General features: G+C 41.3%; 1 protein-coding gene across 1 annotated transcript; it reads left to right on the top strand.

The window, feature by feature from the left end:
* The first annotated feature begins 135 nt into the window (after window positions 1-135).
* On the top strand, window positions 136-20,571 carry CRTAP (cartilage associated protein). The gene is made up of 7 exons (XM_030265280.4): window positions 136-745; window positions 4,145-4,294; window positions 4,891-5,062; window positions 7,538-7,666; window positions 8,585-8,730; window positions 10,737-10,820; window positions 19,869-20,571. Exons 1-7 carry the CDS (start codon window positions 299-301, stop codon window positions 19,926-19,928), a joined length of 1,188 nt encoding a protein of 395 aa, XP_030121140.2. The 5' UTR covers window positions 136-298; the 3' UTR covers window positions 19,929-20,571.
* The last annotated feature ends 5,439 nt before the right edge of the window (window positions 20,572-26,010 follow it).

Below are 26,010 nucleotides of genomic sequence, written 5' to 3'. Positions count from 1 at the left end.
GCAGACGCGACCGCCGCTGGCACCAGCTCCGGCCCCAGAGGGCGGCCCGAGGAGCCGGCGCTCCGCTCGTCCCGCCCCGCTCCGCCTCGCTCCCTCCCCGGGGCCGCCTCTCCCTCCGCCCCGGCCCCGGGACCGCCTCTGCCCTGCCTTCGTCCCGGCCCGCCCGCTCTTCCCTTCCCTCCTCCCGGCCCGGGGCCGCCTCTCCGGCCCTGCGGCCCGCCAGCGCCAGCGACGTGGTGCCGTGCCGTGCCGTGCCGTGCCGTGTTGTGCCGTGTTGTGCCGTGGCGGTGGCGCAGCCATGTGGGTGGCGGCGCTGGCGGCGCTGCTGGCGGCGGCGGGGGCGCAGTACGAGCGCTACAGCTTCCGCAGCTTCCCGCGGGACGAGCTGATGCCGCTGGAGTCGGCCTATCGCTACGGGCTGGACCAGTACAGCACCGAGAACTGGCCCGAGAGCGTCAGCTACCTGGAGGTCAGCATGCGGCTGTACCGCCTGCTTCGCGACAGCGAGGCGTTCTGCCACCGCAACTGCAGCGCGGCCGGGCGGCCGCCCCCCGCGCCCCCCGCGCCCGCCGGCGCCGCGCTGGAGGAGCTGCGCCTCCTGTCCGGGGTGCTGCGGCGGGCGCAGTGCCTGCGGCGCTGCAAGCAGGGGCTGCCCGCCTTCCGACAGGCGCAGCCCGGCCGCGAACTGCTCGAGGAGTTCCAGCGCCGCGAGCCCTACAAGTACCTGCAGTTCGCCTACTTCAAGGTGAGCCCCCCCGCCCCACTCTTCTTGAGCCCTCCTCCTTTCTCCTCCCATCTCTCTGCCCTGCCTCTGCTCCCCTCGCCTCTGTCGGAGGCTCTCGAAGTCTCGCCTGTCGGTGTCTTGGTGGAGGCGGACAGCTTGGAGTGTCACAGGACAGCCTCGACAGACCCCAAATGCCTCGTTCCCCCAGTGCTAGAAAAACCTCCTGGCCTGCCGACCTCACACCTGGCCCTCGGAGCAGGTTACTCTGGGCCACAACCTCATTCCCCATCACCTCCTCCACACCAGTTCTCATCTGCCTCATCTTCATTTCTTCCCTGCCCCATGGTCAGTCCTTGCCCCCATGGCTGCCAACCCTACACTTTGTAATTCTCTCCTTGACAAACCTTTCTGCTGTTTCCTCCCACTCCAGTAACCCACAGCGGGATTAGTGGATGTCTTGTCCTTCCCCCTGCTTCCCCACATATCATCCAGCTCGCTCTTCACCCGTTTTTTATAACTCATCTAGCACATGCCCTAGAGTGAGCCCTTCCAGTTCTTCCTAGACATCTGGCCACTGGACACTGCCTCTGTGTCCACTAGCTGTGTCATTCCTGCCCCTCTCATCTTTCCATCTGCCTTACTTTCTAACCTTCTCTGGAACCTTTTTCAGACTCTTCATGTCACAGCTCTGCTATTGCAAATGATCTCCACTACTTCTTCTCCTTCAGCGTGTCCACCTTCTTCACTTGCTCGTTTCTGGTCCAGTTCTTTCAAGTGCAGCAGCCCCCAGCCTGTGACTTGCAGATAGTCTCATGCCTGGAATACTCCAGTTTCATTACAGCTGCAAGAAGAAACAAAGCAAAAATTGGCTGCTGAAGTGGGACACTATAGTGCGAGCCCTGGAATGGTATTTACCTTTTGCTCTTGGGTCAGCCACGGCTGGGGACACGCTCCTCTCATAACAGATTTCATCCCATTTTTCTAGCTTTTCATTCTTCTGTCCAGGGTCTAATTGATTATTTCTCTCTTCTCATCTTCACCTTCTGTTCTCTATATCAAGGTCCATCCCTGCTGCCATCCCCTCAGATACTGCAATTATTTCCATTTGAAATAAACAGGGCCTCTCTGTGGGGAGGAAACAAGCTGAGCTCTGGTTAGATTGTTTTCTCTTTTAGGGATTCGCTTCCAATGTATCCCAGTATACATCACATAGGGTTGTTTGCTTGTCCATTATTTTGAGGTTGCCTCTTGAAAAAGCACATCATCTAAACTGTTGCTGCCCTGTTTTTAGGAGTGCTGTTTCCTCAGCAGTTTTTTCCAGACACTTGCAGGGAAATGTGTTCTCACAAAAACAGAACAGGATCCACATGCAGTGTACCACACTGGTGTCTAATGCCTTCCTTAAGACCATACAAAAGAATTTAACTTGATATATTAAAGTCTCTGCCTTTTTTTTTTTTTAACTGAGAGGGCAGGAATTCCTCGAATTCTCAAAGCCATATATGGATACCAAAATGACATCACTGCAAATGTTTCCTCTTCTTAACTATTAATTCCCCCCTTGTGGCACATACGAAGTTTGCACTGTACAGATAGCACCAAATATAATTTCTTCTTATCATTTTGAATACAGTCAAGTAACTGCCAGGTGTGAGAGGGAAATTGGAGGAATCCCTCCCCTCCCTTTTAACTCTTTTTTCAATCACATTTGCATTAAGTTTGAGCAGCATGGTTTGGTGGTTTTGCCTTTTGTGTCTTGTTTATACTGTGTTTCATACTGGATTTGCAGTCCAGTTCTGAGCCCTTATCTCTCTCGGGGAGTTCTAAATAGGCCTTCTAGAACTACAAACTGCTGCATCCAAAGGACTTTTTCCTGGCTGGTGGTTTTGTGAAAGGAATGTCCTTTCACCCACCCCTCCACCCTCCGAACAGCATTTATAGTAGAGGAAGAAGCTGGAGGGAAATGCTTTATGTAATTTTTTAGAGTAACCGTGTGTGTATTCAGGTGGGCTCCACAGAGAAATTTGCCACGTTGTAAGATTCTGGGAGTAGTTGTTCCTGCACTGCTGCTTGCTCCTCTGGAGGGAGCCTTCTCAGAGCTACTGAGTTCACTTAGGAGTGTGTTTCTACAAAGCCTTTTTAAATTTTTTTTTTCTAAGAGGTGAAAATTGAAACCAAGAGTGAATCATGGACCTAAGTAAAATTGAGACTTATCAGCCTACCAAAGAAACAGGTTTACAGCTGCAGCACAGAAGAAACCAGGCATTTGACGAAAGTGCAGCTGAGATTTTTCCCTTTGCATTTAGCACGGTGGGGGCGGACTGGAAACACGTAGTTTTGGGACAGCCAGGAAGGGCAGCTGGCAGTGCTCCTGGGCTGGGACACTCCTAGTGGCACAGCAGCTGTGGATGTGTTGAAGTTTTGCTCCTCTGCAGCCATCTCTCGGGTTCCTTTCCAAAATCAATGGGCACCTTTTGTGGGTGCAAGCAGAAGGGTGCGTGTGCACCCTGTGATTCTTGTTTGTGGTTTCAAACGTGCTGCCAGAAGCTATTTCACATGTGAGGGGGAGCTCTGTATCACCTGTACATCAGTACACTGAACAGCCTAGAAAAAGGGTTTTAACAGTTCACAAATACCCCAGACTTTTGCTTTCTCTCTCACTCTTCCTAAATATATGCATATATACTATATAATTTATGAAAATATGCATGTGTGTGTATATATATATAAAATTTTAAGAAATCATGAATGGCATGCACACAAAAGAAGATATGTGTTTAGTACGTGCAGTTGTAAATGAGAAATGCACACTTCACAAAGTATATCTAACAGGGATTAAAGTTAGTTTAAAAATGGGCACAGAAAGTTGCTTTAGGACATAATTTTTGACCAAGTCTCTGCAGTATGTTCTAACTTTGCAATGCCACCAAGGAGGATATATTATTGTAATAATGTCCTCTGTGCTGCTAGGCAAATAAGTGACGTAAACACAAACAGTGAAGACTCCTGACTACTATCCTTAGGTTAGGTTAGCATCAGTACTTACTGTGAGATAAATCCCTCCCAGGAGCCCTGGTATATTGCCTTGTCAGCTCTATGAACAGGGGAGGGGCAAGGGATAAAACCTAATCTTTTTGATTTACAACAATTGTCTATTCTATCTGTAAGAATGATAGACTTCTAAAGTTAAAGGAAATGATTCACAGTGTTGCAGCTAGGAGTAAAACTGAGAGGAATTATGTCAGTTTTGTAGCATTGTATCTACTGAGACTGCTCTCAGCAGAAGTAAATTTGCGAATATAGAGAATGCAGGAAAAAATCATTGAGAAAACTGGGAACCTTTGACCTGTTTTATTTTGGTTTAATTTTTTCTCCAGTTAATTTTTTTTTTAATACCTTCTTTTCCCTGTCCCTGTTTAGGCTAATAATCTTCCAAAAGCTATTGCAGCAGCTCATACATTTCTTCTGAAGCATCCAGATGATGAAATGATGCAAAGAAATATGGCCTACTACAAAAGCATACCTGATGCTGAGGAGCATATTAAAGACTTGGAGACAAAGCCTTATGAGGTAAGCTTTTTATTCAGAAAAGTCTGCTCTTTTGGAACTGTTCCATTACTCCTCCTGTTGGGTGAAATTTAGGGATCCCATTTGCTTATGTGTTCTCAGTTCTTAATCTCCCTGGTTTTGTCATCTCAGTCGTCTTTGTTCTGCCTTTGATGCATTCAATAATTCTCACCTCTCCTGCACTTCATTGTTCCATAAATGAGTCACAGCCAATCAGAGAGTGGCGTACCTGAAAGCTGCTACACTCCTGGAGCTAAGCAGGTGCCTAGTTATCCAAATTCATGAGTGCTGTAGTGGCACAGCTGAAAATAGCTCAGACATTTGGCTTTAAGATTTCGTTGAAAATCTCTGTCACAACCTGCGCTTCAGACTCACACTGTTGCTTTTCTCCAGCAGGCTTTTCTTTTGATTGGAAATGGAATTACATACTCTGCTCTCTAGGAAATACCTCTTAAAATCCATTAGTCTCCTGTATTTGTTCTCACATCATCTGGAGTGCAGCTCATACAGAAATGTGGAGACATCACTTACTGTATTTGAGTTTACACAACCCTTCTCATGGGTCAGTTACTGCTGATTCATTCCTGCCAATTTTTCAGAATCTCTTTGTCAGGGCTGTGAGAGCGTACAATGGCGACAATTGGCGGACATCCATCTCGGACATGGAACTGGCTCTTCCTGATTTTTTCAAAGCCTATGATGACTGCATAGCAGCCTGTGAGGGCTCCCGAGAGATCACAGATTTTAAAGATTTCTATCTTTCCATTGCAGGTGGGTGGTTACGAAACATGAAGGAAACATGTCCCCAAAGTGCATTTCAGTTTATTCACAGGATTGGTTACCCAAATCCTGTTCCTCATTTAGGCCAATAGGAGTTTATTAGATTCACTTGACACTGTTTGAATTCTGGTTTACTTTTTTGCTCTTGTCAGTAACATAAATTAGGTCTATCAGGAAATAAGAACAGAGATCTTACATTAGCATGGAAGTTCTGTGTCAGAGTAACATAGATGTGTAAATAACAACTGCTCCATTTGGGTAGCAGTGGTCATCCAGCCAGATCGCTTGACCATCATTTCAGTATCAGTTTGGCCACCTTTGAGGCTCAGTGGTTAGTTAGACTGCCTTTGAAATCGGCTTTGTGGTGTGTGTAGGTCTGGTGATCTTAATCTCTTTTCTCCTAAGTATGACAAAGTTATATTGGCTATTTTTAATCTTTCCTACATTTGAGTTTTACTAGTAGGTAACATCTATATTTTGTGTGTATTCCAAAAAAAACCAAAAACAAAAACAAAAACAAAAAAACCCACAAAAAAACCCCATTGCTTTGCAAAGGAAAAGGGACATCAACTTTTTGATTGTTGTCAAAATGGCACTTGCACATTTCCTATGCTCTTTGGCAGTGAAAGAAACAAGTAATTTCTCCAATGCTCTGACAGCTCAGTGTTGTTTGCAGTATTTTTGTGGAGAACATCTGCATGTTTTCTCAATAAACTTAGAAATTCTCTTGCACTTTTTATGTTTTAAGTTGCCCTAAGGAAAAACATTCAAACTTTTTGTCCTAAAGCCATAATATGTCTTGGTGAGGGAAAGCTTTTCTGAAGTATGTTTATATATGTGCAACTTCAGTTTTTTATGGTGTGCAGCTGGTATCGACCAGTACAGCTGACATGGAATGGCTATTGCAGGCTATTCCTCAAGGCTTGACTTCCTCTTGGGCAAAACATGCAGGTGTCTGGGATAGCAGATACAGAGTGAAGCACAAGTCACAGGAAGTAAAGCAAGAAACACAGACTTTCTTCCCTAGAGGGTCAGAGCTCTGACATCAGGATAATCCCCAAGCCACTTTGAAGAGTAATGTCTATGCTCAGTTGTGGTTGACACTTACTGTCACCCTCCCTCTTCCTCCTTGAAAGGAAAGGACAATTCCCAACAGTAGTGATGGGAAGGAAAGGCAGGAATTACTGCATGATGTCACCATGTCCATGTTCCTGCATTTCAACTATTTCACTCTTGAGATAAGAACACTCAGATTAATTTGCACTGCCTGGGTTGAATCATGCTTGTGTTCCAGGGAGAGATATTCTGCCTTCAAGGGTCTGTAGTAGCAGATGTAGCAGTAAGTGTTAACCAGAAGTATTTGGGTCTTACACTAGGTATGTATTTATCACTGAGCAGTGAGTTGTGTTAGGAAGCCAGCTGTCCTCATTGCATGGCATCACTTCACTGAGGGACTCACATCTCTGGCTTTAACTGCTGGCTGGAATTGAACACTACTGTGTCCAGATTCCACTGCTCTTGTAAAAGATGGGTCTGGGAATTTCATTTGGCCAGTTATTTTTAGTTTCAGCAGTTGCATTTAATTAATCTCAGTGTTCTTCATGTTAGGAGTTGTCAGGGATGAAAAGTGTTCTTTTGTCTTAGTCAGAAGCTTGCTTTTAACTAAGCTTAGCTAACTTGCTTTCACCTGCCAAATGTGGCTAACAGGGAAACTAAGACTTTAAAATACTTATTTTCCATGCAGTTGATGAATGTGATATATCTAGAAAATGCTTGAAACTTTTTGCTGGAAGGTTATCTTGAAATGTATTTTCTTGAAGATAAAGTTAGCTATAGTCCTATATTGCATTATATATAGCAATTTTTAAACTGGGTAAGCTTTGAACTTACATGTTCTTGTCTGAAAGTTTTTCTGTGGTGAGCAGCATATTCTCCTCTTTCTTCTCCCTTAAAGCATCCAAAGTCTGGGCCCATAATGCAGCCATCTCTGGAGGTCTATTTTGCAATCACCTGTTGTATCTGTGTGTGACACAGTTGTACTCGGCAGCATGGGGACCTTATTTGTGCAATAATGTAATGAAATTGCTAAGGTTTGCAAAATTTAGAAAAGGAAAGAAAGCACTGTGAAGTTTACAGCTAGGACATAATGTAGTACTGTGTGATACTGTATAAAACTCACCAACCACATGCTGCCTGTAGGTGTCAGTGAAACCTAAGTGCTCAGTTCTCTGGAATTCCAGCTCTGATGCCTTAAAAGTCAGCCACACAGATTTTTACAGAAGGGCCTAGTACCTTCATGCTTCAGATGGTGTTGTAGATTCGCAGTACTTCCAAGCAGCAAGATCCAGATGCACAGGACCCAGGAGAGCATTATAAGGCCAAATTTTAATGGGTGACTAATGGGAGTGATTATAACAATTCACTCTGTGCTACCCATATCCTCTGTTGCTGTTTTCTTCCTTCCAGATCATTATGTTGAAGTCCTTGCATGCAAAGTGCAGTGTGAGAGCAATCTGACACCCATTGTAGGAGGCTTTGTCGTTGAAAAATTTGTGGCCACCATGTACCATTACTTGCAGTTTGCATATTATAAATGTAAGTAGTAATTTTTTGTGCTTAAATAACACTGATGTTGGATGATCAGATTCCATTCATAATATTTCCCTCTAATTTTATGCTTTAGAATGTAAGTAGCGGCCTCCAGAATCTGCATTTTAAACTCTTCTGGGACAGAAAATCTAAGTTTCCTGGTGTCTTTTGCACCCTGTTATCACTGCAGTTAACAGACATGGGACAGATTTTTTTCCACAGACAGACATACAGAGTATTTCATACTATTTGCTTTTTCCTAGTGATTCTTATCATCCTGTTAGAATGGGGCTAAATGGATTTTGAAGAAAGAGGGGACCACTTAACAGAAATTTTAGTCTTCAGTACTCAGTGATGACATATTTGATAGGAAGATTTATCAGTGAAAGTTGTGGTTTCTTGAGGAGCTGCTTGCAGTGTAAAGAGCACATGTAGCCTGCACAGCTGTTCCTGCAGGCTCCAATATCAAAGGGAAGACACATCAGCCATGTAGCATCAAGCCATTAATGACTCTTGCTTGTGTTGTTTGACTACACACTTTACACCTTGACTCTTCCCTCTTTATTAATCCTACTACAGAGAAGTAAGGAGGGGTTTAATATATTTTTGTTTGTTTTTTACGTAATTGCCCCAGTGCGTATCACCAAGCTGTGGGCTGATACTGGGATACCTGGGAGGAACATTTGGTTAGGATTTTCATAGAAAACCATCAGAGGTTGATGATGATGATGATTTTTGAATCGTGGCCTTATGTGTTTCAGAACAAAAATAGCATATAATTTTGGGGGAGCAATTTTTTTCCTCTATGCAGCTGGTGAGGAGGTAGAGTATGGGCTGTGTTTCCATTTGAGTGTTCCAGAGCTTAGATAATAGCAGGAATTTTTTCATTTACCTTACCTGGATTTTTCGGTGTGTGTTTATTAGTGAATGACATGAAGAATGCAGCTTCTTGTGCTGCCAGTTACCTTCTGTTTGACGAGAAAGATGAAGTAATGAAACAGAACATGGTCTATTACCGGTACCACAAAGACAAATGGGGACTTAAAGAGGAAGATTTTCAGCCCAGATTGGTAGGTGAATTACCTAAAATGCCTTCTAGACACATTCAATTATTTCTCTGAAACTCAGTGGGAAAATGTGAGATACTTTCTGGTTCTGGGGTTTTTATTAAAATTGTTTTATTAAAATCATATAGAAAGTTGTACACAGAGATGTAGTGTGTCATGTAAACAGCAGTGAATGTCATTCTAACTCTTCCCTTTTTGTTGAAATATGCTATGTTGACATGTAATATATGATGAGAAGTAAACTCATGCTGGTACTTCTCTGACACTTAGGCATACTTATATCTTTATGTACCTTTATAAATAAAGCAGCTGGCCCCTAAAATCTCTGATGATGAAATCTCTGAGTGACATTCAGGCTTTTGTGAATCATTATTTGCCAACACATAGTTGCCCACTCGCTTGTTATTTCAGGTTCTGTGGGCATTAGAATGTGTCTGAATATGGTAACTCCAGCTAAACTGACTTTCCACTTACTCCATTTAGAACACAGTTGGGTGGATGAGGATGGAAAAAGGCCCAGGACTGTATTGGATCTAATTATCTAAATTAAAATGCTTGCTGTAAAGAAGACACCAGTCCATCCAGCACCAGTTGTCATCTGGCTTTGGAAAACTATTTTAAAAATGGGTTTTAATGCTGTTCTTACATTTCCATGTCCGGGGAAATTTTACAACCTGCACTGTGATACCAAATTAGATTTTCCAATGTTTCTTGTTACCAGGATTTAAGTCATGCAGCTAAATTGTGACACTAACCGACTGCTTAGGCATGTCATATGGGCTGTACAACTAGTTAGTCATTAGCAATACATGTTCTACAAATTAAATTTAGTGCCTTCTAGTCATGCCTCTTGGAGCATACGCTTTATTGGCACAGTGGGAATCCAGGCCTGCCCTGCAGGGCCAATGAGACAAAAGGCAGCAAAAAATGCATTTGGTTTTTTCAGGCAGCAGCAGCAAGTCTGAGCTCACTGGAGAGGAGACTGCTCCTTTATCACTGCTTTTGCGAGCAGAATGGTGCTTTATAACCATATTGGAGACAAAGTTTGGTGGTGGTGGGAGTGAGGGATGGCAACAATATGAAACAGCAAACCGCAGACATATTTGGCATATGAGTGCAGAGGGGTCAGAACAAGGGCCCTACACATGCACTCTGAATGTTTCATTGATAACTTCTGGAGCTGGGGGCTACAGATAATTTGATTTTAAAATACAAAATATTAAATGCACACAGCTGTATTTTCTTGTACTTTGATCTATGTAGCTAGAAACAGAAGTTGCTTGCTGTCCTAATTCACTTGCCTTGAAAACAATAATACATCTGGTTTATTTTCAAGAAATGGTAATGGGGTGACGGCAACATTTGTCTCTGGCACTAACCTTTAGATGTTCTTGGGAAATTGGGAGTCTCCTTTGGGGAGTTTTCTTCCCCAACAGGAGTTAAATAGAATAGTCAAAGTAGATGGCAGCTGGTACTCACAAATGTGAGAGTATGAGAGCTACTTGTGCTGTCCGGGCACACAGCAGGGCAGTGAGGAGGGACAGGTGAGTGACCTTGCAGAGTTTCCCTAGCCCAGGCTGGGCTGGTGAGTCATTATCATGCCAAACAGCTCAGTGTGTCTCTTTCCCAGAACTGCCTGCGGCCATAGCCAGCACAGGGAGACAGAGGCTTTCTGCTGTCCAAAGCCCACTGGAATGCAGGCACAGGCTGCTGCTCAGCCCTGCCAGTCTCATTCCCTATTCTCAGGCTCGCCAGTGCTTTGAAACCTGAGAAGGAGGAGAGTGCTTTGTTCTTGCAGTGAGAGAGCCTGTGCTTAGGAAGATCCACAGAAGTGTTTGGAATACTCTGCTGTTTTGCTGTTTCCTTTCTCAAACACTGTGACCCCTGCCTGGGATCTGCCTTTACTAGGTCTGGGTGTGACTTCACTGGGATAGTTTCAGGAGGCATGGGATGACACCCACCTGTCTTGCTACCCTAAAGTAACAGAAATTTGGGGGTTTTTTTGATAGGAGGCAGTTCGATACCACAACATTACCACACTCCAGCTGGAACTGTATGAATTCGCGAAGGAACATCTGATGGATGATGATGAGGTGAGTTTTCTAGAAATTAAATCAGGGTAAAAAAAAGCATCAATCACGTTTAAAGTGAAGATGATATGTAGCTGTAATTCCAGGATTTCACTAATATGGAAAAATCTTGTAACCTCGACCAATTTTTAATAAATTTTTGTTTGGTAAGTGGAATATAAGAACAAACCCAAAGAACATCATGTACCATTTAAAAAACATGGACAGAATTAACACAAAGGTAAATGTATAATGCACTGAGCCCACAGAAAAGAAAGGAAAACCAGTTTTCGAGTTGTAACACCAGGGGGCAGAGAAATGGTGCATATATATTTAAACCAAATGATTTTCTGGGTTTGGTGTTTTACAGGGGCCAGAAGGGGGTGTGGATTTTTTTTCTGAAGTGTTATTTAAATTAGACTTAAAGGTCCTTATGGTTTTGTCCAGAAGTAACCACCTAAATTGTAGTTTTTGTCCAAAGGAAATCTTGTTATTTGTTATTTTCTTCTGCTCAGTGGCATTTTGGTTACCCATTAATGCTTTTTAGATGGTTGGAATTCATGGTCAAATAACATATAATGACTACTATTTACACTGGAAAATATGTAGGAGGGATTTTTTTAGTTTGGTGCAAGAAAAGTAGTTTAATTGTTGAAAGGGCATTTCCTTCCGCAGCTGAAATTAAAGTATAATTTATGAGAGGTTTTGGATTGCCTTTTGCTTTGATTTTGGGTCCTTTCATTTAGAGGTTTAGAAAAATCTTCAAATGATGAAATGTTGCTGGCATTGACAAAGAAGGAGTTGTGCTCTGTTATGACATGAGTCAAGGGTATCTGTAAAGAGCACTGCAGAAGTCTTTTCTAGTTAGAAAAGATGAAGATGGTTTATGTTAAAAAATGAAAACACCTTTGCAAATTTTGTTATCCAGCACATAGGGAGAGAGAATATTTTACAGCAGAGAAGTAATGTCTGTGCTGCCTTCAGTATTCTTGTGATCTGAAAACGACTCTATGTAAAATTCCATTGCAAGATTACCAGACTACAGGAAGGCTTTCCATTGTGATAAAGCCCCCTGAAAGACAGCTTATTAAGCTTGCTTTAAGGTTAAGCTTAGATGAGGACTAGTCTGTATGGATTTTCATCAAGGTGTGAAATACTTGAGCACTTTTTATATTCCATTGTTGGTTTGTGCTTTGTCCATGATGTTTTCTTATGTTAGGCATTGATTTAATTTGTACTTTTTTCTTTCTGACCTATCTGTGCTTCAAAACACAGGGATGAATATTTAAGGAGGGGGTGAAGAAATCCTTTTTGAGGGTTTTCCCCATATGTTGGTAGAAGAAGGGGTTATAGGACAATCTTCAGCCTCCATCACTGTGTGTAGAATAAACAAGCATTCAGTTGCTGGTGTTCATTCCTGTAGCCCCTTTCACCAGGGCAATTACAAATGACCTTACAGACTTCAGGAGGGTGGTGCAGTGTAAACCTCAGTTAAACTTTTCGGCTGACAAGGAAGTCACATTACACTGGATTATATGTTTGGATTAAACAACCAAAATTACTGGGCCTGCTTATGCTGCAGAGATCTCTACCTCACACTCTCTTTGTTTAGGAAAGTTACCATTCTTCTTCTCAGGGGAAAAGCTGAAGGGCTGCTGTGCCCTCCCTTCCTACAGCCCAAAAACCTGTGGGGGATGGAGGCTGTCCATGCCTCTGGCTTAGCTCTGGCTTTTGGTAGTGAACTCATAAATCCCTGGCTACCAGAACTTGTCTTTGTCTGCAGGAGACTTCCAGGGAGTGCAGACAGAGCAGGAATAGCACAAAGGTAAAACCACTACCTTGCAGTTTCTGCTCTATGGGCAGGACCTGGTAGTTTAAGTGGAATTTTTATTTTGTTTAATATTTCTCCTGGCACAGATAGAAAAGTTTGTTCCATAGGAATGTTGAAAACTGATGAAAACTCCAGATAAGGCATTACAGTAAAAACTTTATTAAAAATTGTTAAGGATGGAGGCAAGCTCTCTTCTAAGTGCACTCTGTTTATTTAAACCATGTGCTCCTTGGGCCACAGGCCATACTTTCTGTGAGTTTCTGTGGTCCATGTTTTCTGTTTGTGAAGTTTCTTGTGGGCCAGTAAGATAGCCCACAAGATAATCTGCAGGAAAAAAATAATTCTTTTTCCCTTGACGGAAGTGAAAGGATTGATGTGGCAAGAGGATCACTTCCTATGTGAGTGTCATTATTTTCAAGTGGAGAATTTCATTTTATCCAGACTTCCCAGTGCTCCTGTATCCCAAATCATCCATGTGTCTTTCTAAATCCCCTTAGCAAAGCGAGGGAAAACATTTGGCTTCTACAGGAATACATAGCAGTAATTGCAGAGGCTGGAACAGGCAGTAATGATTTTTGCATATGTTACTATAAGAAATACTGTCCTGCTTGTGTTACTCTATTAATGTTTTTCCACAAGGAAATGAAAAACTCCTAATTCAAACATTTAACACAGTAGAGGTGACAGAATATTAGCGCCAGCTAGCTACAAATTACGTTTAAGAAAAAGTAATTATTCTTAAATATCCTTGCAGCTTTCGACAGGGAAGTTAAAAGAACATTACAGTGTTTCCATCTTGGTTGGCCATGGATAGACAAGCTTCTTGATTTCTGTTCAGATGTGTAATGCATCAAGGCTATCATGGATACAGCTCCTGGTACTGCACAGATTTAAGTGGCAATCTAAAATGCTGTTAAGAACCAGACACTCAGCTAGTGTAGATGTAACTCCAACACCACACTAATTGAATGAGACATATTTTTGGCCCATAAAATCAGTGTCCTTATGGAATTTTTCTGGGGGAGAGATAGCTACTTAGCTGCTCTAAAATGCATAAGAACCACAACTATTTGGCAGGGATGAGCCTACAATATGATTTTTCTTTCAGTACTTAATCAGTAGGTGAAAAGCTGTTGGCAGCTTTGACTCACTTTTTTTGGACATCTTTTTATTTGTATATAGTGTGTGTTCCATTTGTACAGTGGCTGAAATTAAAATGCTCTGTTTCATCACATTCATGTAATGCAAAGAAGAATAAGTACTGAACTGATGTGACTGGTGGAAAGAGGACATAAGCATCAAAACACGAGGGCCCCAGTGGAATACTGATAGCAAATAGTAATCTGAGTTCAGCCTATTTTTCTGTTTGGGAGTTGCTAATAACATACTTTGAGCTTTATTAACTCACTCCTTGCATATGTTCAAATGATTTACACAAGCGTGCTTGTAACAACAAGTGGTAAGTGCAGACCTGTAAACCCTGCCCTGCCTGTGACCTCAGACCAGCACAGCTCCAGCAGCACTGCTGCCCTGAGAAGAGCTGGTGGCAGCTGTTCCAGAGAGATTTGCCAGCTAATGGGCAGTGTTGTGGTCCCTGTTCAACACACACTTTTTAAAAGAAAAAATAAGATGAGGTGGTTGTTTTTTTTTTTTCCCATCAACATTTTCTAGTGGAGATTCTTCTCATATGGCTGGGTCTTTCTGCTTTCTCCTCTTGCTTCTGCTGATGTATGTAAGCCATCATACAAGCAAAGCTGCCAGCATGGTTGGGCTTAAATGCCAGGATGGCCCCAAGCTGCAGGTACTGGCAATTAGGAGGAACTGCTACTGCCCAGATTTTCTTACACTTCTGCATAAGACATAAAGCAGGCCAGAGAGGACAAGCAGAGCTCAGAAGCAAGGCTGCTGGAAGGCTTCTGCTTTCAGTGCAGTTGGAGCAATGTTGAAGTCCCTCTAAAACTGAGTTGACTCAGGTTTTATAGGTCTTATAAATAAGTTAAAAGGAAAGCACATTTACTGGTTTACTGTAAAATACTACTGCAATAACTGCCGTGTACTGTAGTCTCCCATAATATATGGGAAAAAACAGTTAAAGAATATATCAGAATATATAATTGATATGAAGTGGAAAAATATTTGAGAAAGTAGTTAATATTCATGTAAAAAACAACTAAGCTCTCTTAATACTGAAGAAAAAAAAAAAAAGCCCTATAAGCATGGGGCAGTTGGGCACACTGTGGACTAAGTAGCTGAAAAAGAAATAAGTTAAGGGTCAAGTAATTTTTCTGCACAAAAAATTGAAGAATTTTTATATTTTTTCCCCAGCTAGAATGTGAAGAATGTCCAGTCTGGACTGTACAGCTTATGGAAGTTCTGGCAGGTCTTTGAGGTGGTTACAGTTAACTCTCAGATTTTAACTGAAGGTTAGATCAAGAAACTTTCTCTTGGTTGAGGGCTGAATAAACCTTTCAGGCTGAGCCACTAATTGACACATGCCTTACTGTTACCCTGAAATAATGTTTTCCCTCTCTAAAACATTAGGCCAGTGAGCTTTGTGGTGTATATGTGCAGGCTCTGTCAGGTCCATGGAGCAAATGTCCTCCACAGTCATCCATATCAAGCCTTAGCCTTCACTCTTGCAAGGTGATTATTTGTTCTTGAACAAAATCTGCTGGTTTTCACAGCCTGATCATTGTGACTACTCCCATTACTTACTAGGGCAGTTACAGAACAATAATTAATTACAGGGCTGCCAGCTCCTCACCTAGAGGCCGCTCTTCTCACTACCACAACCTGACCACCTACACCCAGTACATGAGGGAATCAAATCTGTTGCTTTCACTGTTGAACAAGGTTCTAATCATTGATGTCTTTGAACTTTAGCAAAATTTGAGTTTTTGCTCTGAAGGAGAACCGAGGGACACTTTGTGAACTAAATATTTTTCTTCTAGGTCATAGATTATAAGGAAACAAAGATACAGCCAATTCTTCATGCTCTGTGTGTTGTCTCTTAAGGCTGTTTGTTGGATAAATTAGAATAGAAGCTGTTTCATATTTATTCATTGGTAATCACACATAAAAGCATGTCCATAATAATAATTTTTTGTGGATCTTAATTCATTCTAGAACACTGTCTTTTATTATCTTCTCTGTTGCTTCCCTGAAGAATGAACTACCCCACTACAGTACATACAGAATCCCTATAGGAGAGGCCATCAACAGATCTGCATTGGAAAGTATGAGCTCTTAAAAGAAAGCTAATTGTGTCCCATAGCTTTTCCTGTCCACACTGAGAAAGGGCAGAACAGATTATAGGTGGAGACAAGGACCCGTGAATGATTAATGCTTGCATTTGCAGAAGGCAATCATTGCAAGCAGTGGCAAAGTGTCTGGCTCTGTCAGTGGGCAGTGCAACTGCTGCTGGCTACTGTTTTTAAATGATGCTGTTGAAAGAAAGTTGGTGCTGGACCATCAGCCTCAAGTGTGCCGTAACAGTGCCAGGTACTTGTAGCTCTTCCTCTTTGGTGTTTTATTTTAATAGTTGGCTAGGAGTCTCCAAAGTACAGTTGTTTCTCTAAAAAAGCTGTGTTTTGTGAATGTGACATTTAATGTTGCATAAGGAAGGGCCTGGCCCAATGTATATCATGGTCTTGGACACTCAGTACACTGAGGTGCTAAGTGAGGCAATCTTCTCCTTTTTAGGTCTTTTTTTTTTTTTTTTTTTTTTCCAGTGCTCTTGCTTCCCATATGATGGTGCCCCAGTCTCACTAGCCTGGGTTACCTTATTCAGAATTGACCAAGAACTCTATTTTAAGATTATTTTTTATTATAATCCACCTACTCACATGCCCTTGGTAAAACCTTCTTGAATTAATTACTGTGGCACAGAGTTTGTTCTTTCTGTCTGTGCCTCTATTTCATTGTTAATCGACACCAAGAGTGTTCACTTTGCATATCTAACAGATAATTAAGGGTTCCAGTTGGACAGATCAGCTTCTCTGATTCCTGAGGCCACTCACACCAGTCTGGGAACATTCCTCTTTTTCTGCTTGATATCACACCTCTCATATTTCAGGCTATACCTCTTCCATCTTTTCCCATACATCCTTGGTCTGTCAGTCCCACTCTCCACTGACCATTCCTGGACTGGGAGAGGGAAGAGGTTGGAAGCAGAGGGTGGGAGGTTGTGGGGTGCCACAGAGCTGCTCAACCCGTATCTGGCCAACCTGAAGGACACGACTGTGGACCAAGGGCTGGGCAGGGAGGAAATGCTTGCCTGCAGCTGACCAAGCAGCCCACCTGTGTGTACTTCCCACTTGTTGGTTGCCTGACCATCACTCCTGTACTGGTCTGGCAGCAAATCCTTCTCTTCCCGAGCTAGCCAGACTTCCCCTCCTGATCTCCTACCTAGCAGCCAGACGTCTGCGTCGCCCTTTGGGCCATGGGTTGCTCACCATGGTTTACATCAGCCCTGGGCTGGAGCGGTGTGTCTGTGTTCCCTGCCTTGGAGCTGGTGGCTGTTGTGCCCTCGGGTAGCTGGCAGTGGAAAGAATTAAGGGTTTGCAGCCGACTTTGCATGGCAGATTGGATGTTCTTCCTGTGAAGGTAGGGAGGAGCCAAAGAACACACAGGTGAGAGGAGGGACTCTGTCTCACTGAGGGAGTAAATCGTATCAAAGGTTCATTTCAGACTCCAGGTCTGCTGGCGTAGATCAGCACGAAGTTACTGGATATCAGCAGACAGAAGGCTTCTTTCCCTGGAATGAACACCTGTGGAGTATGTACTGAGTTCAGCCATGCTAGATGTCTGGTGCAGTGTGAAGTGAGTGCTAATGCGACAAGGACAGTGCTGGCCTGGTCACAATTGCCTGTGTGACAATATGATCACCTCCTCTGAGGCAGAGTTATCACCTTTTCATTGGGCTGCCAACCTCTCTAGTGACAACTTGCAAATGTTTCACATTTTGATTGTGAAGGCGCAGGCAAAAAATATTTTAACTGGGTTTTTGTCTTTAATCTGGAGATTTTGCCTTTTCCAAAATAACCAACATCCAGGCAATTACTCAGTTGTATTGCAGCATATTTTATGTATATTGTTTCAGCAACTGTTTTTATATTTTTGCCATATTTCAACCTCTCTTATTCCTCGGTACATCTAATTAGACCACAATAGCTTCTGCAATGTTTTCCTTTAGATCTCAGTTTCAGACACTAGAAATTTCAGATTTCAGGTTGTTTAGGGGTTTTTTCCTAATATTGTTACATTTAAATATCCTTTTTCATTTCTTACATATTTCTGGATTTGAAAACATACCGGAAATAAAAAACCTTGAATTTTGTCTGTATGTTGTGTGTCTTCTGTCTTAGTGATGAGTGTGACAATAATATGTTGGATAATTAAATATTTTGATTTAATTCAAAGCACAACAAATTGCCATCCTTCAGGACTTGCTAAAATCACTTCATAGTTTCAAAATCTCAGTGGTCTTTTCAGATGGAACTGTGAAGCAGAAAATAAGAACAGCAGCTAATTCAGCCAGCTTTCCTCCTGCTTTTATTTTTGTTTGCTTAGTTTCGTTGTCTCCTGACTAGTCATACTTCCTAAAAGTGTGATGTTAATACTTTTTAATCACAATATCCATAATACCATTATTGTATTCCAAATAGAAAAAAATTCTCTATTTCCTCTTGTTTTCATTGACAGATTTTTAATGTCCTTTTCTCACCAGAACAGAAATTGGTAAAATTTTGACTCCCAGAATGTGTCTAGAAGATGCTGTCTTTTGAAGGGATGCTTATTTAGACAAAAATGTCCTAAAAATGTAATTGGGATTGTAAGCATCAATTGAGCAGACTCAGAAGTCCAATACAGTTCACAGACTTGGAATGGGTGGTGAAGTAAAGAAGGGAAATGAGCATCCAAACAAGGATGACTTGCTTTCAACATAACTGGTATAAGTTCTCATTAATTTAAATATGAGGCTTGAGTACAAGCTGATCAGGTTTTCCAGCAGAAAATGACAATTTCTTTTGGAAAAAACCTAAATTATATCTTAAGACCTTTTCGGACAGTAGTTTTCTGTCAAGAAAGAAGGGACAGAAAGGTTGAAAGAAAACAGAGTTAAATTAAGAGTTTATCAGAACATTTTAGTTACTACAGTAAAAGGTTGGAAGTGTGGCATTGAGCATCTGCATCTCTCTACTTTAAGTTGTATCAAAAAGTGAGGATGGGCACAGGTATTCCCACAGGGGCTCCCCTCTCAGGCAGTGTTTCTGAACTGTGCATGGAAAGCAAACCAGAAAATACTGGTGTTTCTGAGGGTGCCAGCAGATGGGCTGGTACAGGCAGTTTTGAGTAGTAGGAGATGCTGCTGCACAGGTGCTGTTGACAACCTGCTTTCACCTCTTGAAGGTGTTACCTTGTGTTAGAAGTGATCACAGAAGGTTTTAACTCAGTTACTGTAGTTCAGTTGACAAGACAGTAAGTTCCAGCCAGTGGGGCTGTGTCATCCCAGAGTACTCAGGCTGGAATGCAGGAGGACATTTTACTAAGGTATAGGACACAGAACTTCGTTAGGAGTAGTTTAAATAAAATTGGATTGCTACGTTGTGTTGGTGCCCCGTGTTAGCAGAGTGGAGCTTGTAAATTTTCTGGTCTGAATCTAAACTCAGTGTATTTGTTTCCAGTATGGAAAACATTATAGTATCTCTGGTTCTTCACATTTTTGCTGCATTGAAGCATGGCTTGTGAAGATCTGTGGTTGAAAATGGAGAAGGTGTGTGTTGAAGGGTGTGACAGGGGATGTAAACGGTTAGAGCAGACATCCAAAGTCAAAGTTATGGCTCTACAAAACGCTTTGGCTTCAAATTTTGAAGCTTTCTAAATTTTTAAATGTTTTGTGGCATTCTAACAACTTCCTAATTTAACAGGTGCTTTAAACATTTATTCCTCTCTAAGTTTGAGGATTTCATTGTCTATTCAAGTACCTGTAAAAGTATGAGAGAATTTACTGTGAAGTGTATAACATTTTCTCCTTTTAAGGTCTGTGTCACTGCAAGTCTTGTGCTATGCCAGTATGGAGCATTTAGCTGCATTTTATAGATTTGTTGCACTAGTGTCTGCATGGAGGGTGTTAAAAATATTTGCACACATATTATTACAGTTTATTTTTTATTAAAATAGCAGAAATTCCCACCGATTTTGGGGGTTAATTTATTTCTGTTAAATTTAATAATTTCTAGGGTGAAGTTGTGGAATTCCTTGATGATCTGCTAGAAGTGGAGGAAAAGAAGGAATCCTGATGAATGAAACCACCATGAAGTATTTTACAGAAGCGAAGACTCACCATTGCTCCTTATTATTATTTTTGATCACCTGTAGTTCCAGTTAGATATACCTCAAAGGTGCTTCTTTAAGCTGCACCTTTTATCCCAAGATCCACTCCTGAAAGGTCACTTCCGTGCTGCACTGACTCTTCTGTGAGCATGGCTTTTCACTGTGCAGAACTGGTGCACATGAGTTTCCCCCTTGAGCTTTCTTTCCCTTACACAAACACAACAAAACAGAGTATTTCTGTTTCCTAGGATAACACTAAGGTTCCTCATTTCGGTGCTGTTCTACTAAGTTGTAGCAGTACAGCTAAATTTTCAAGAACTTTTGTCAGATTATGAACTGTGAAAGACATAACAGTTCCTCTTTCTGAGCTATGAATTGTATTATTTATATATATCTTTTATATGATGTTGAATAAAGTGATAATGAATTCCAGTGCACCTGAAAGATATTAAGGTACATCTAAATAGCTGAAATAAGGTGTTTAACAAAGCACAATTAATGGTCTTATAAACATTGCTTAAAGAATTATGAAAGCGGTGTTGATCTTTCTTGAAAGCTAAATTAAATTCCACTGTGTGAAACTGAGATAAAAATATTTTTTTCTTCCTACCAGTTTTTAGTCTTTCTGTTGAAACAGCCTGTGGTTCCTGTTGAGGTGGGGCCAGTCTTGTATGAAATACTGATGATTGATGAGTTTAGTATTCTCTCCTGTAAAATAATAGTTTGTGTGGTTTTTTCGGCCTATCTGCATATCCCATCTGGTGGGACTATCTGCATAGTTTTCATCCAAAGGTAAGTGCAGGTGGAAATTGAGGTGATTTTCAATAGAAAAATGAAAAATATTTACATGTGAATTCCTGTCTTTTTGTTAACTGTACAGCATAAATATTGGTACACACCAAAAAATGGTGTGATAGAGAAGAGTAATGAATTAGTGCCTAATTCTACTGAAGACCAAACATCCCCTTGAACTCAGAGAAGGATACAGGATTTCATCCTGTGCTTTTCTCTTTTGTTTTCAAGGATCAAGCCCTGCAAGTGGTTTCATCCTGCTTGCATCAAGAGATGAACCTTCAGTGCAAATGAGCATCCAGATAAGCATTCACTTCCTATGATGGAACTGTAATTCAGATGAATGGAAGTGAAATACAAACCCTTAATCTGCTTTGAGTTTTTAAAAAGGCAAAACATGATCTACATTAGCTTGCCAAGTTGTTGCTGCTATAGTTTATATAAGATGTAGTAGTCTACACTATTGGGTGTCTATAGGGAATAAGAAGGAGAATCCATAGGATAAGAATTCAGTGTCCTTCAGCACATGACAGCAACGAAACATTTGAATTTGAGTGTGGAAGATGTTTGGAAGATCAGATTGGCTTTTTAAACTGCTTTAATATAAATCACAACTAATCCACTGAAGTTGATCACAGTGCAGAATGTTTCAATCTCAAAATGAAAATCCATCCAGAGCCTTTTAACTTTTAAGAGATTTGCCCAGCTTAGCTTGTGGTGAGGAAACCAAAATCTGGCTTGCTGCGTGCTTTGAACTGACAGGGTTGTATGTATCACATTTCGTCATGGTTTTGTTCTACACAATATTAGCTCTCCACTCATAATTTTATTTAAGAATTGAAATTTGCTTTTAAAAGTTCTTTACAAGCAGTTGAGTGTAAACCATCACTTCATCCCATGAAATACATGTAATATCCTACTGGGGGAGGTTCTCCAATTTATCCTTGGTTTTCTCTTGTTGGAGGTATGTGTATGCTCAAAGGAGAAGTACTTTGGAGTCCCTTTTTGTCCTTCTGCCTTCCAGCCTGATGGACAACTCCAGATTTTGTCCTCAGGAGCTCAGTCAGTGACGAGGAGAGACCTCACTGCAGTTACAACTTCCTTGTGAGGAGAAGAGGAGGGACAGGCACTGATCTCTATGGTGACCAGTGTCAGGACCCGAGGGAATGGCCTGAAGTTGTGTCAGGGAAGATTAAGGTTGGCTATTAGAAAAAGAATCTTCACTCGGAGGGTGGTTGGTGACTCTTGGGGATGTCCTGTGCAGGGCCAGGAGTTGAACTCCCATCATCCTTGTGAGTCCCTTGCAGCTCATAATATTGTGTGATCCTGTGATTCTGTGACAGCCAATAGCTTGATCTTTGATACTCTAGCATTCAAATCCAGAAATGCCACCATTAAAGGGTGTGGAGCTGGTTAGAGATGGATGTACCTCTACATTCGTTTAACAGCATTTTTAGTTTACATTTTTGCTATCACCATTTACCAGACTGACTCCAGAGCTCTGCCAAGCTCTGGCTGTTGCCTGGCTTTTTGTTTCTGTGGTGCCCTGTGGTGTCCCAGATCCGTGTGCTCTCTGTAGGTACTGCAGCTCAAAGGCTCCAAGAGAGATGGTTGTAATTCAGGTTCTTGAGCCCAAGGTGTCCCGTGACTATACATCTTGTGTGGAAATAACACGTGCATAGAACTCCTAATCAGGTGCTGCCTGTTGGGGGAGAAAGTAGCATAGACTGCAGTAGGTACAAGATGAGAGAAAATAAGCTCCAATTCGTTTTGCACCCAGAATTATTTCTCTCCAGTTAAAGAACTCCATTCCCCTTTCTAGCACTAATTGTCTGAGATTCCTATTATGTTTTTAAAAGAGCAAAGGACATGGTAAAATACTGCCATTTTTTCACTCCACCAGTAAAAACTAAGCACCAGTTACCTGTTTTGTGATTCATTTGACTTCAACAGATTACAGTGGGAATACATTTGGTGCCTATGAACCCTGATTTTTTCTCTTCATTGAACCATTTTTCAATGGTTATTGCAAGTCTCTCAGGTGTTATCAGTTTTCTGGCAAGCTTGTGATTTGGTCTTCAAGGCTTCCTTAGCTAATCCCTTCTCATGTTCACTCATTTCCTCAGCTCTTCATCTTGCAGCTAAACTCACCTCCCATTTTGCCTTCTCAGGTGGGGATTTCATGAGATGTCCATTAGCCAATAATACATTTTTCTTAAATAGGTTAGTCTGATGTCCTTTACCATTTGATTTAACTTGAGGCATTTGATGGCTCTTGTGGCCTTGTGAGATGGCACTGTGATCCTTTTTTAATTTTGTTCAAGTGTCTGTGGATTTTTTTCTGGCCTTCCTAATTTCTACTATGGATAGTTCCAAGCCAGTTCTATCCTAGTAAGTACAAGTAGTTCTCAAACCCTTGTTCTTTTCTAGTGAGAAATATCTCCTCTTTCAGTTCTTCAGTATTGTGGCTTTTTTCAGAATTCTCAGGTTCTTTAAACTGATTTTTCTTTTCCTGCTGCTATTGTTAAATGCCAGCATTTACATGTGACTGTAATAACTAAGTGTCTCTTCTTCCACTTCTCTGATCCTGCCAACTCTTCTTGGGAGGCAGTGGGAATATTCTTGTCTCCCTTCTGCCACCCCAAATTCCTGCAGCTGTGAGCCTGCCTCAGATGTTAGCAGCTTCTGCCTAACCAGATGGGATATTTAGATTTGTCTCCACTTTTGGCGAGGTTTACAGTATGATGCTGATGCTTATGGCAACATCATCTTGCTGAACACACCATGTTCATGTGGCAGGTTTGAATGCAGCATTGGTACTGTGTCCCTGGCTACCTTGGCGGTAGTATTGCCTGTTGTAGAGCTGTACAGCTACACTTCTTAATAATTACTCACACTTCTAACAGTAAAGCTGGCTGTCTTGGTAGCTGCTGTTGGCCTCTGATGCTCTGTCAGTGCTCACAAGGAAGCCTGCAATAATTCCATCTGCATGTCATTCCATCACCACTTAGAGGCAAATGGTGGGTGAAGTCCATCTTCTGGCAGAGTCCTAGCACAGGGGTCTGCATGCATGTGAGTCCTGAGCTTGTTTTCTTATTGAATGGGGTCCTGCATGATTGGGAACTGCTTGGAAGCAAAAAATTAAACTGAGTCAGAAACAGTGTCACACTGAAGTGGAAATTTGTTTAGGTGAAAAACACAACCACTGGCTGTCAGGACAGTGTTTCTTACATAAGCACTAAAGCTTGGGTAAGGGAAGACATGCATAGGTTAAAAATCAGAGCATTTTACAGACTCTGCTAAGAGTATAATCATTTTAAAATTAATGTCTACTCTTACTGATAGCAATTTTTTTTATTACTGGCTCCTTGCGAATTCATCCTCACAAATGGCAACATCCATTAAAAATAGGAAGAAGGATGGTAGTGATTTTTCTCCTCAAAGCTTAATTATGCTCCAATAAAAGAGCATTTCAGGCTCCATATTTCTGTGCCTTGGCAATTCCTATTGCCAACAAAATCAACTATGAAAAACAAATACTTTTAGAATGATCACTTCTGGCAAATTCAAAGGGAATACAAATGTCCTGCTGGGCCCTTTCATTTGCCGTAGCAATCCTGCAAGCAGACCTTCATTACTTCTGTTGACAGGGCGTGAGCCAAAAGAAAATTCAAATTGCTCCGTTTTCCAGGGCTTTACTGCTTTGTAATGCTAGAATATAAACCCAAAAGTTAGACAGTTGCTGTTCTTAATTCACCCAAAGAGCCCATCCAACCAAGGAGGTGTCATTTCTCCATGCTTTCCAGACAAAATATCCCCCTGAAAATATGATAGATATCATATGAAAATATGATAAAATATAATAAAATATCCTGCTTTACAAAACTCTTTCTCAGTAGACTGTTGCCATCAATACCCACCATTTATCTTCACATCCTTTACAGTGAATTATTGGTCTGTATTGATAATGGAGGCACACGTAGAAAATCTTTCCATTTCAAGAGAGTCTTCCTGAAAAAGGGTTTAAATAGCGTACAAATTTTACAGCTCTGAAAACGGAGTCATGATTAGACAAAGATTTGTTGGATTATAAAAGTACAAGTGTTTATTATGGCTGGTACTGAGAATAAACAGTTGCCTGCATATGCCAGCTACTATGGAAATATGTTTTTAAGTTCTAATGTGAGCTGTAAACCAAAGCTACTTCAGTTTAAAAAATTCAATACTTAAACTGTAGGGAGGAGCAGCCAGTGCCAGAGAAAACATTCCCATTTAATAATGTTTGAACATAGAGCTGTGATGCAGTTTGTAGCAAGGCAGTGAGAAAACCCCACAACTAATCTTTCATTGCAGCTGTCTGAACTTTTGGTCGTCTGCCATACTTTAAACAGCGACTTCTTTTTTCTGGTGACTCAAGACTTGAATGACCTAGTGTGGAGAGTTTAAGCTCTACACAAAAAAGGAGTTAAGTAAGAAATAGCCAAAGTAAGTTGGGTTGCACACCCCAGCAAATCAGGGGTTTGTATCTTAAGTCCTCTTCAGTGCCTAGGAGAAAATATTAAAATAAATAGATACATTTTTATTTATTTATTTTTGGCAAGGAAATATTCAGTGGTTTAGGCATCCATCTCTCCTCCGTCTCCTCTTCTCTCTCCTTAAAGTACTGATGTTATATGGAAATTAAATTCTGTGGAGAGTTTGAATTTTGAAGTTTATAAATGCTAACCTTTCATGTTGAAAAACTTTCTAAGTTTTCTTTGATTATTTTTAACTTCTTCCCATTGATATATCTCATGGGTAGGTCTTTTCAGCATCATGAAGTAACAAATGTGCTTTTTCTTCCTGATTAATTATTTGGCAAAGTAATGGAACTTGCTTACTTTCAAGTGGAAATATGGGAGTCAGTGAAGTAATTTTATATGGCTGTTAACTTTAAAGGAAAATAAAAAAGGGACTTTCTGCCTTTGCCCCATTCTCACTATCACTTATCTGAAAAGGATTAAACACTTAAGTATCATCCTGAGCTGGTGAAAACCCTGTAGTTTGACAAGTTTTATGATAATATAATCATTTCTTATTAAGGGTAGTTTTTAAGTGGTCATTCATAGCTACATATTCTGATCTTTTGCAAATATGTATTATATCTTTGCATTACAAATTATTTGGTAATAAAAAAAGGTAAATCATTGAAGAAAAAAATAAATCTATGCTGGGTCCAATGCCCATGGCAACAAATCTCCAGCATAATAGTTTTTG

This window comes from Taeniopygia guttata, chromosome 2 (assembly GCF_048771995.1).
Source record: "Taeniopygia guttata chromosome 2, bTaeGut7.mat, whole genome shotgun sequence".
Lineage (NCBI taxonomy): Eukaryota > Metazoa > Chordata > Aves > Passeriformes > Estrildidae > Taeniopygia > Taeniopygia guttata.
This window is presented reverse-complemented; position numbering and strand designations above follow the sequence as displayed.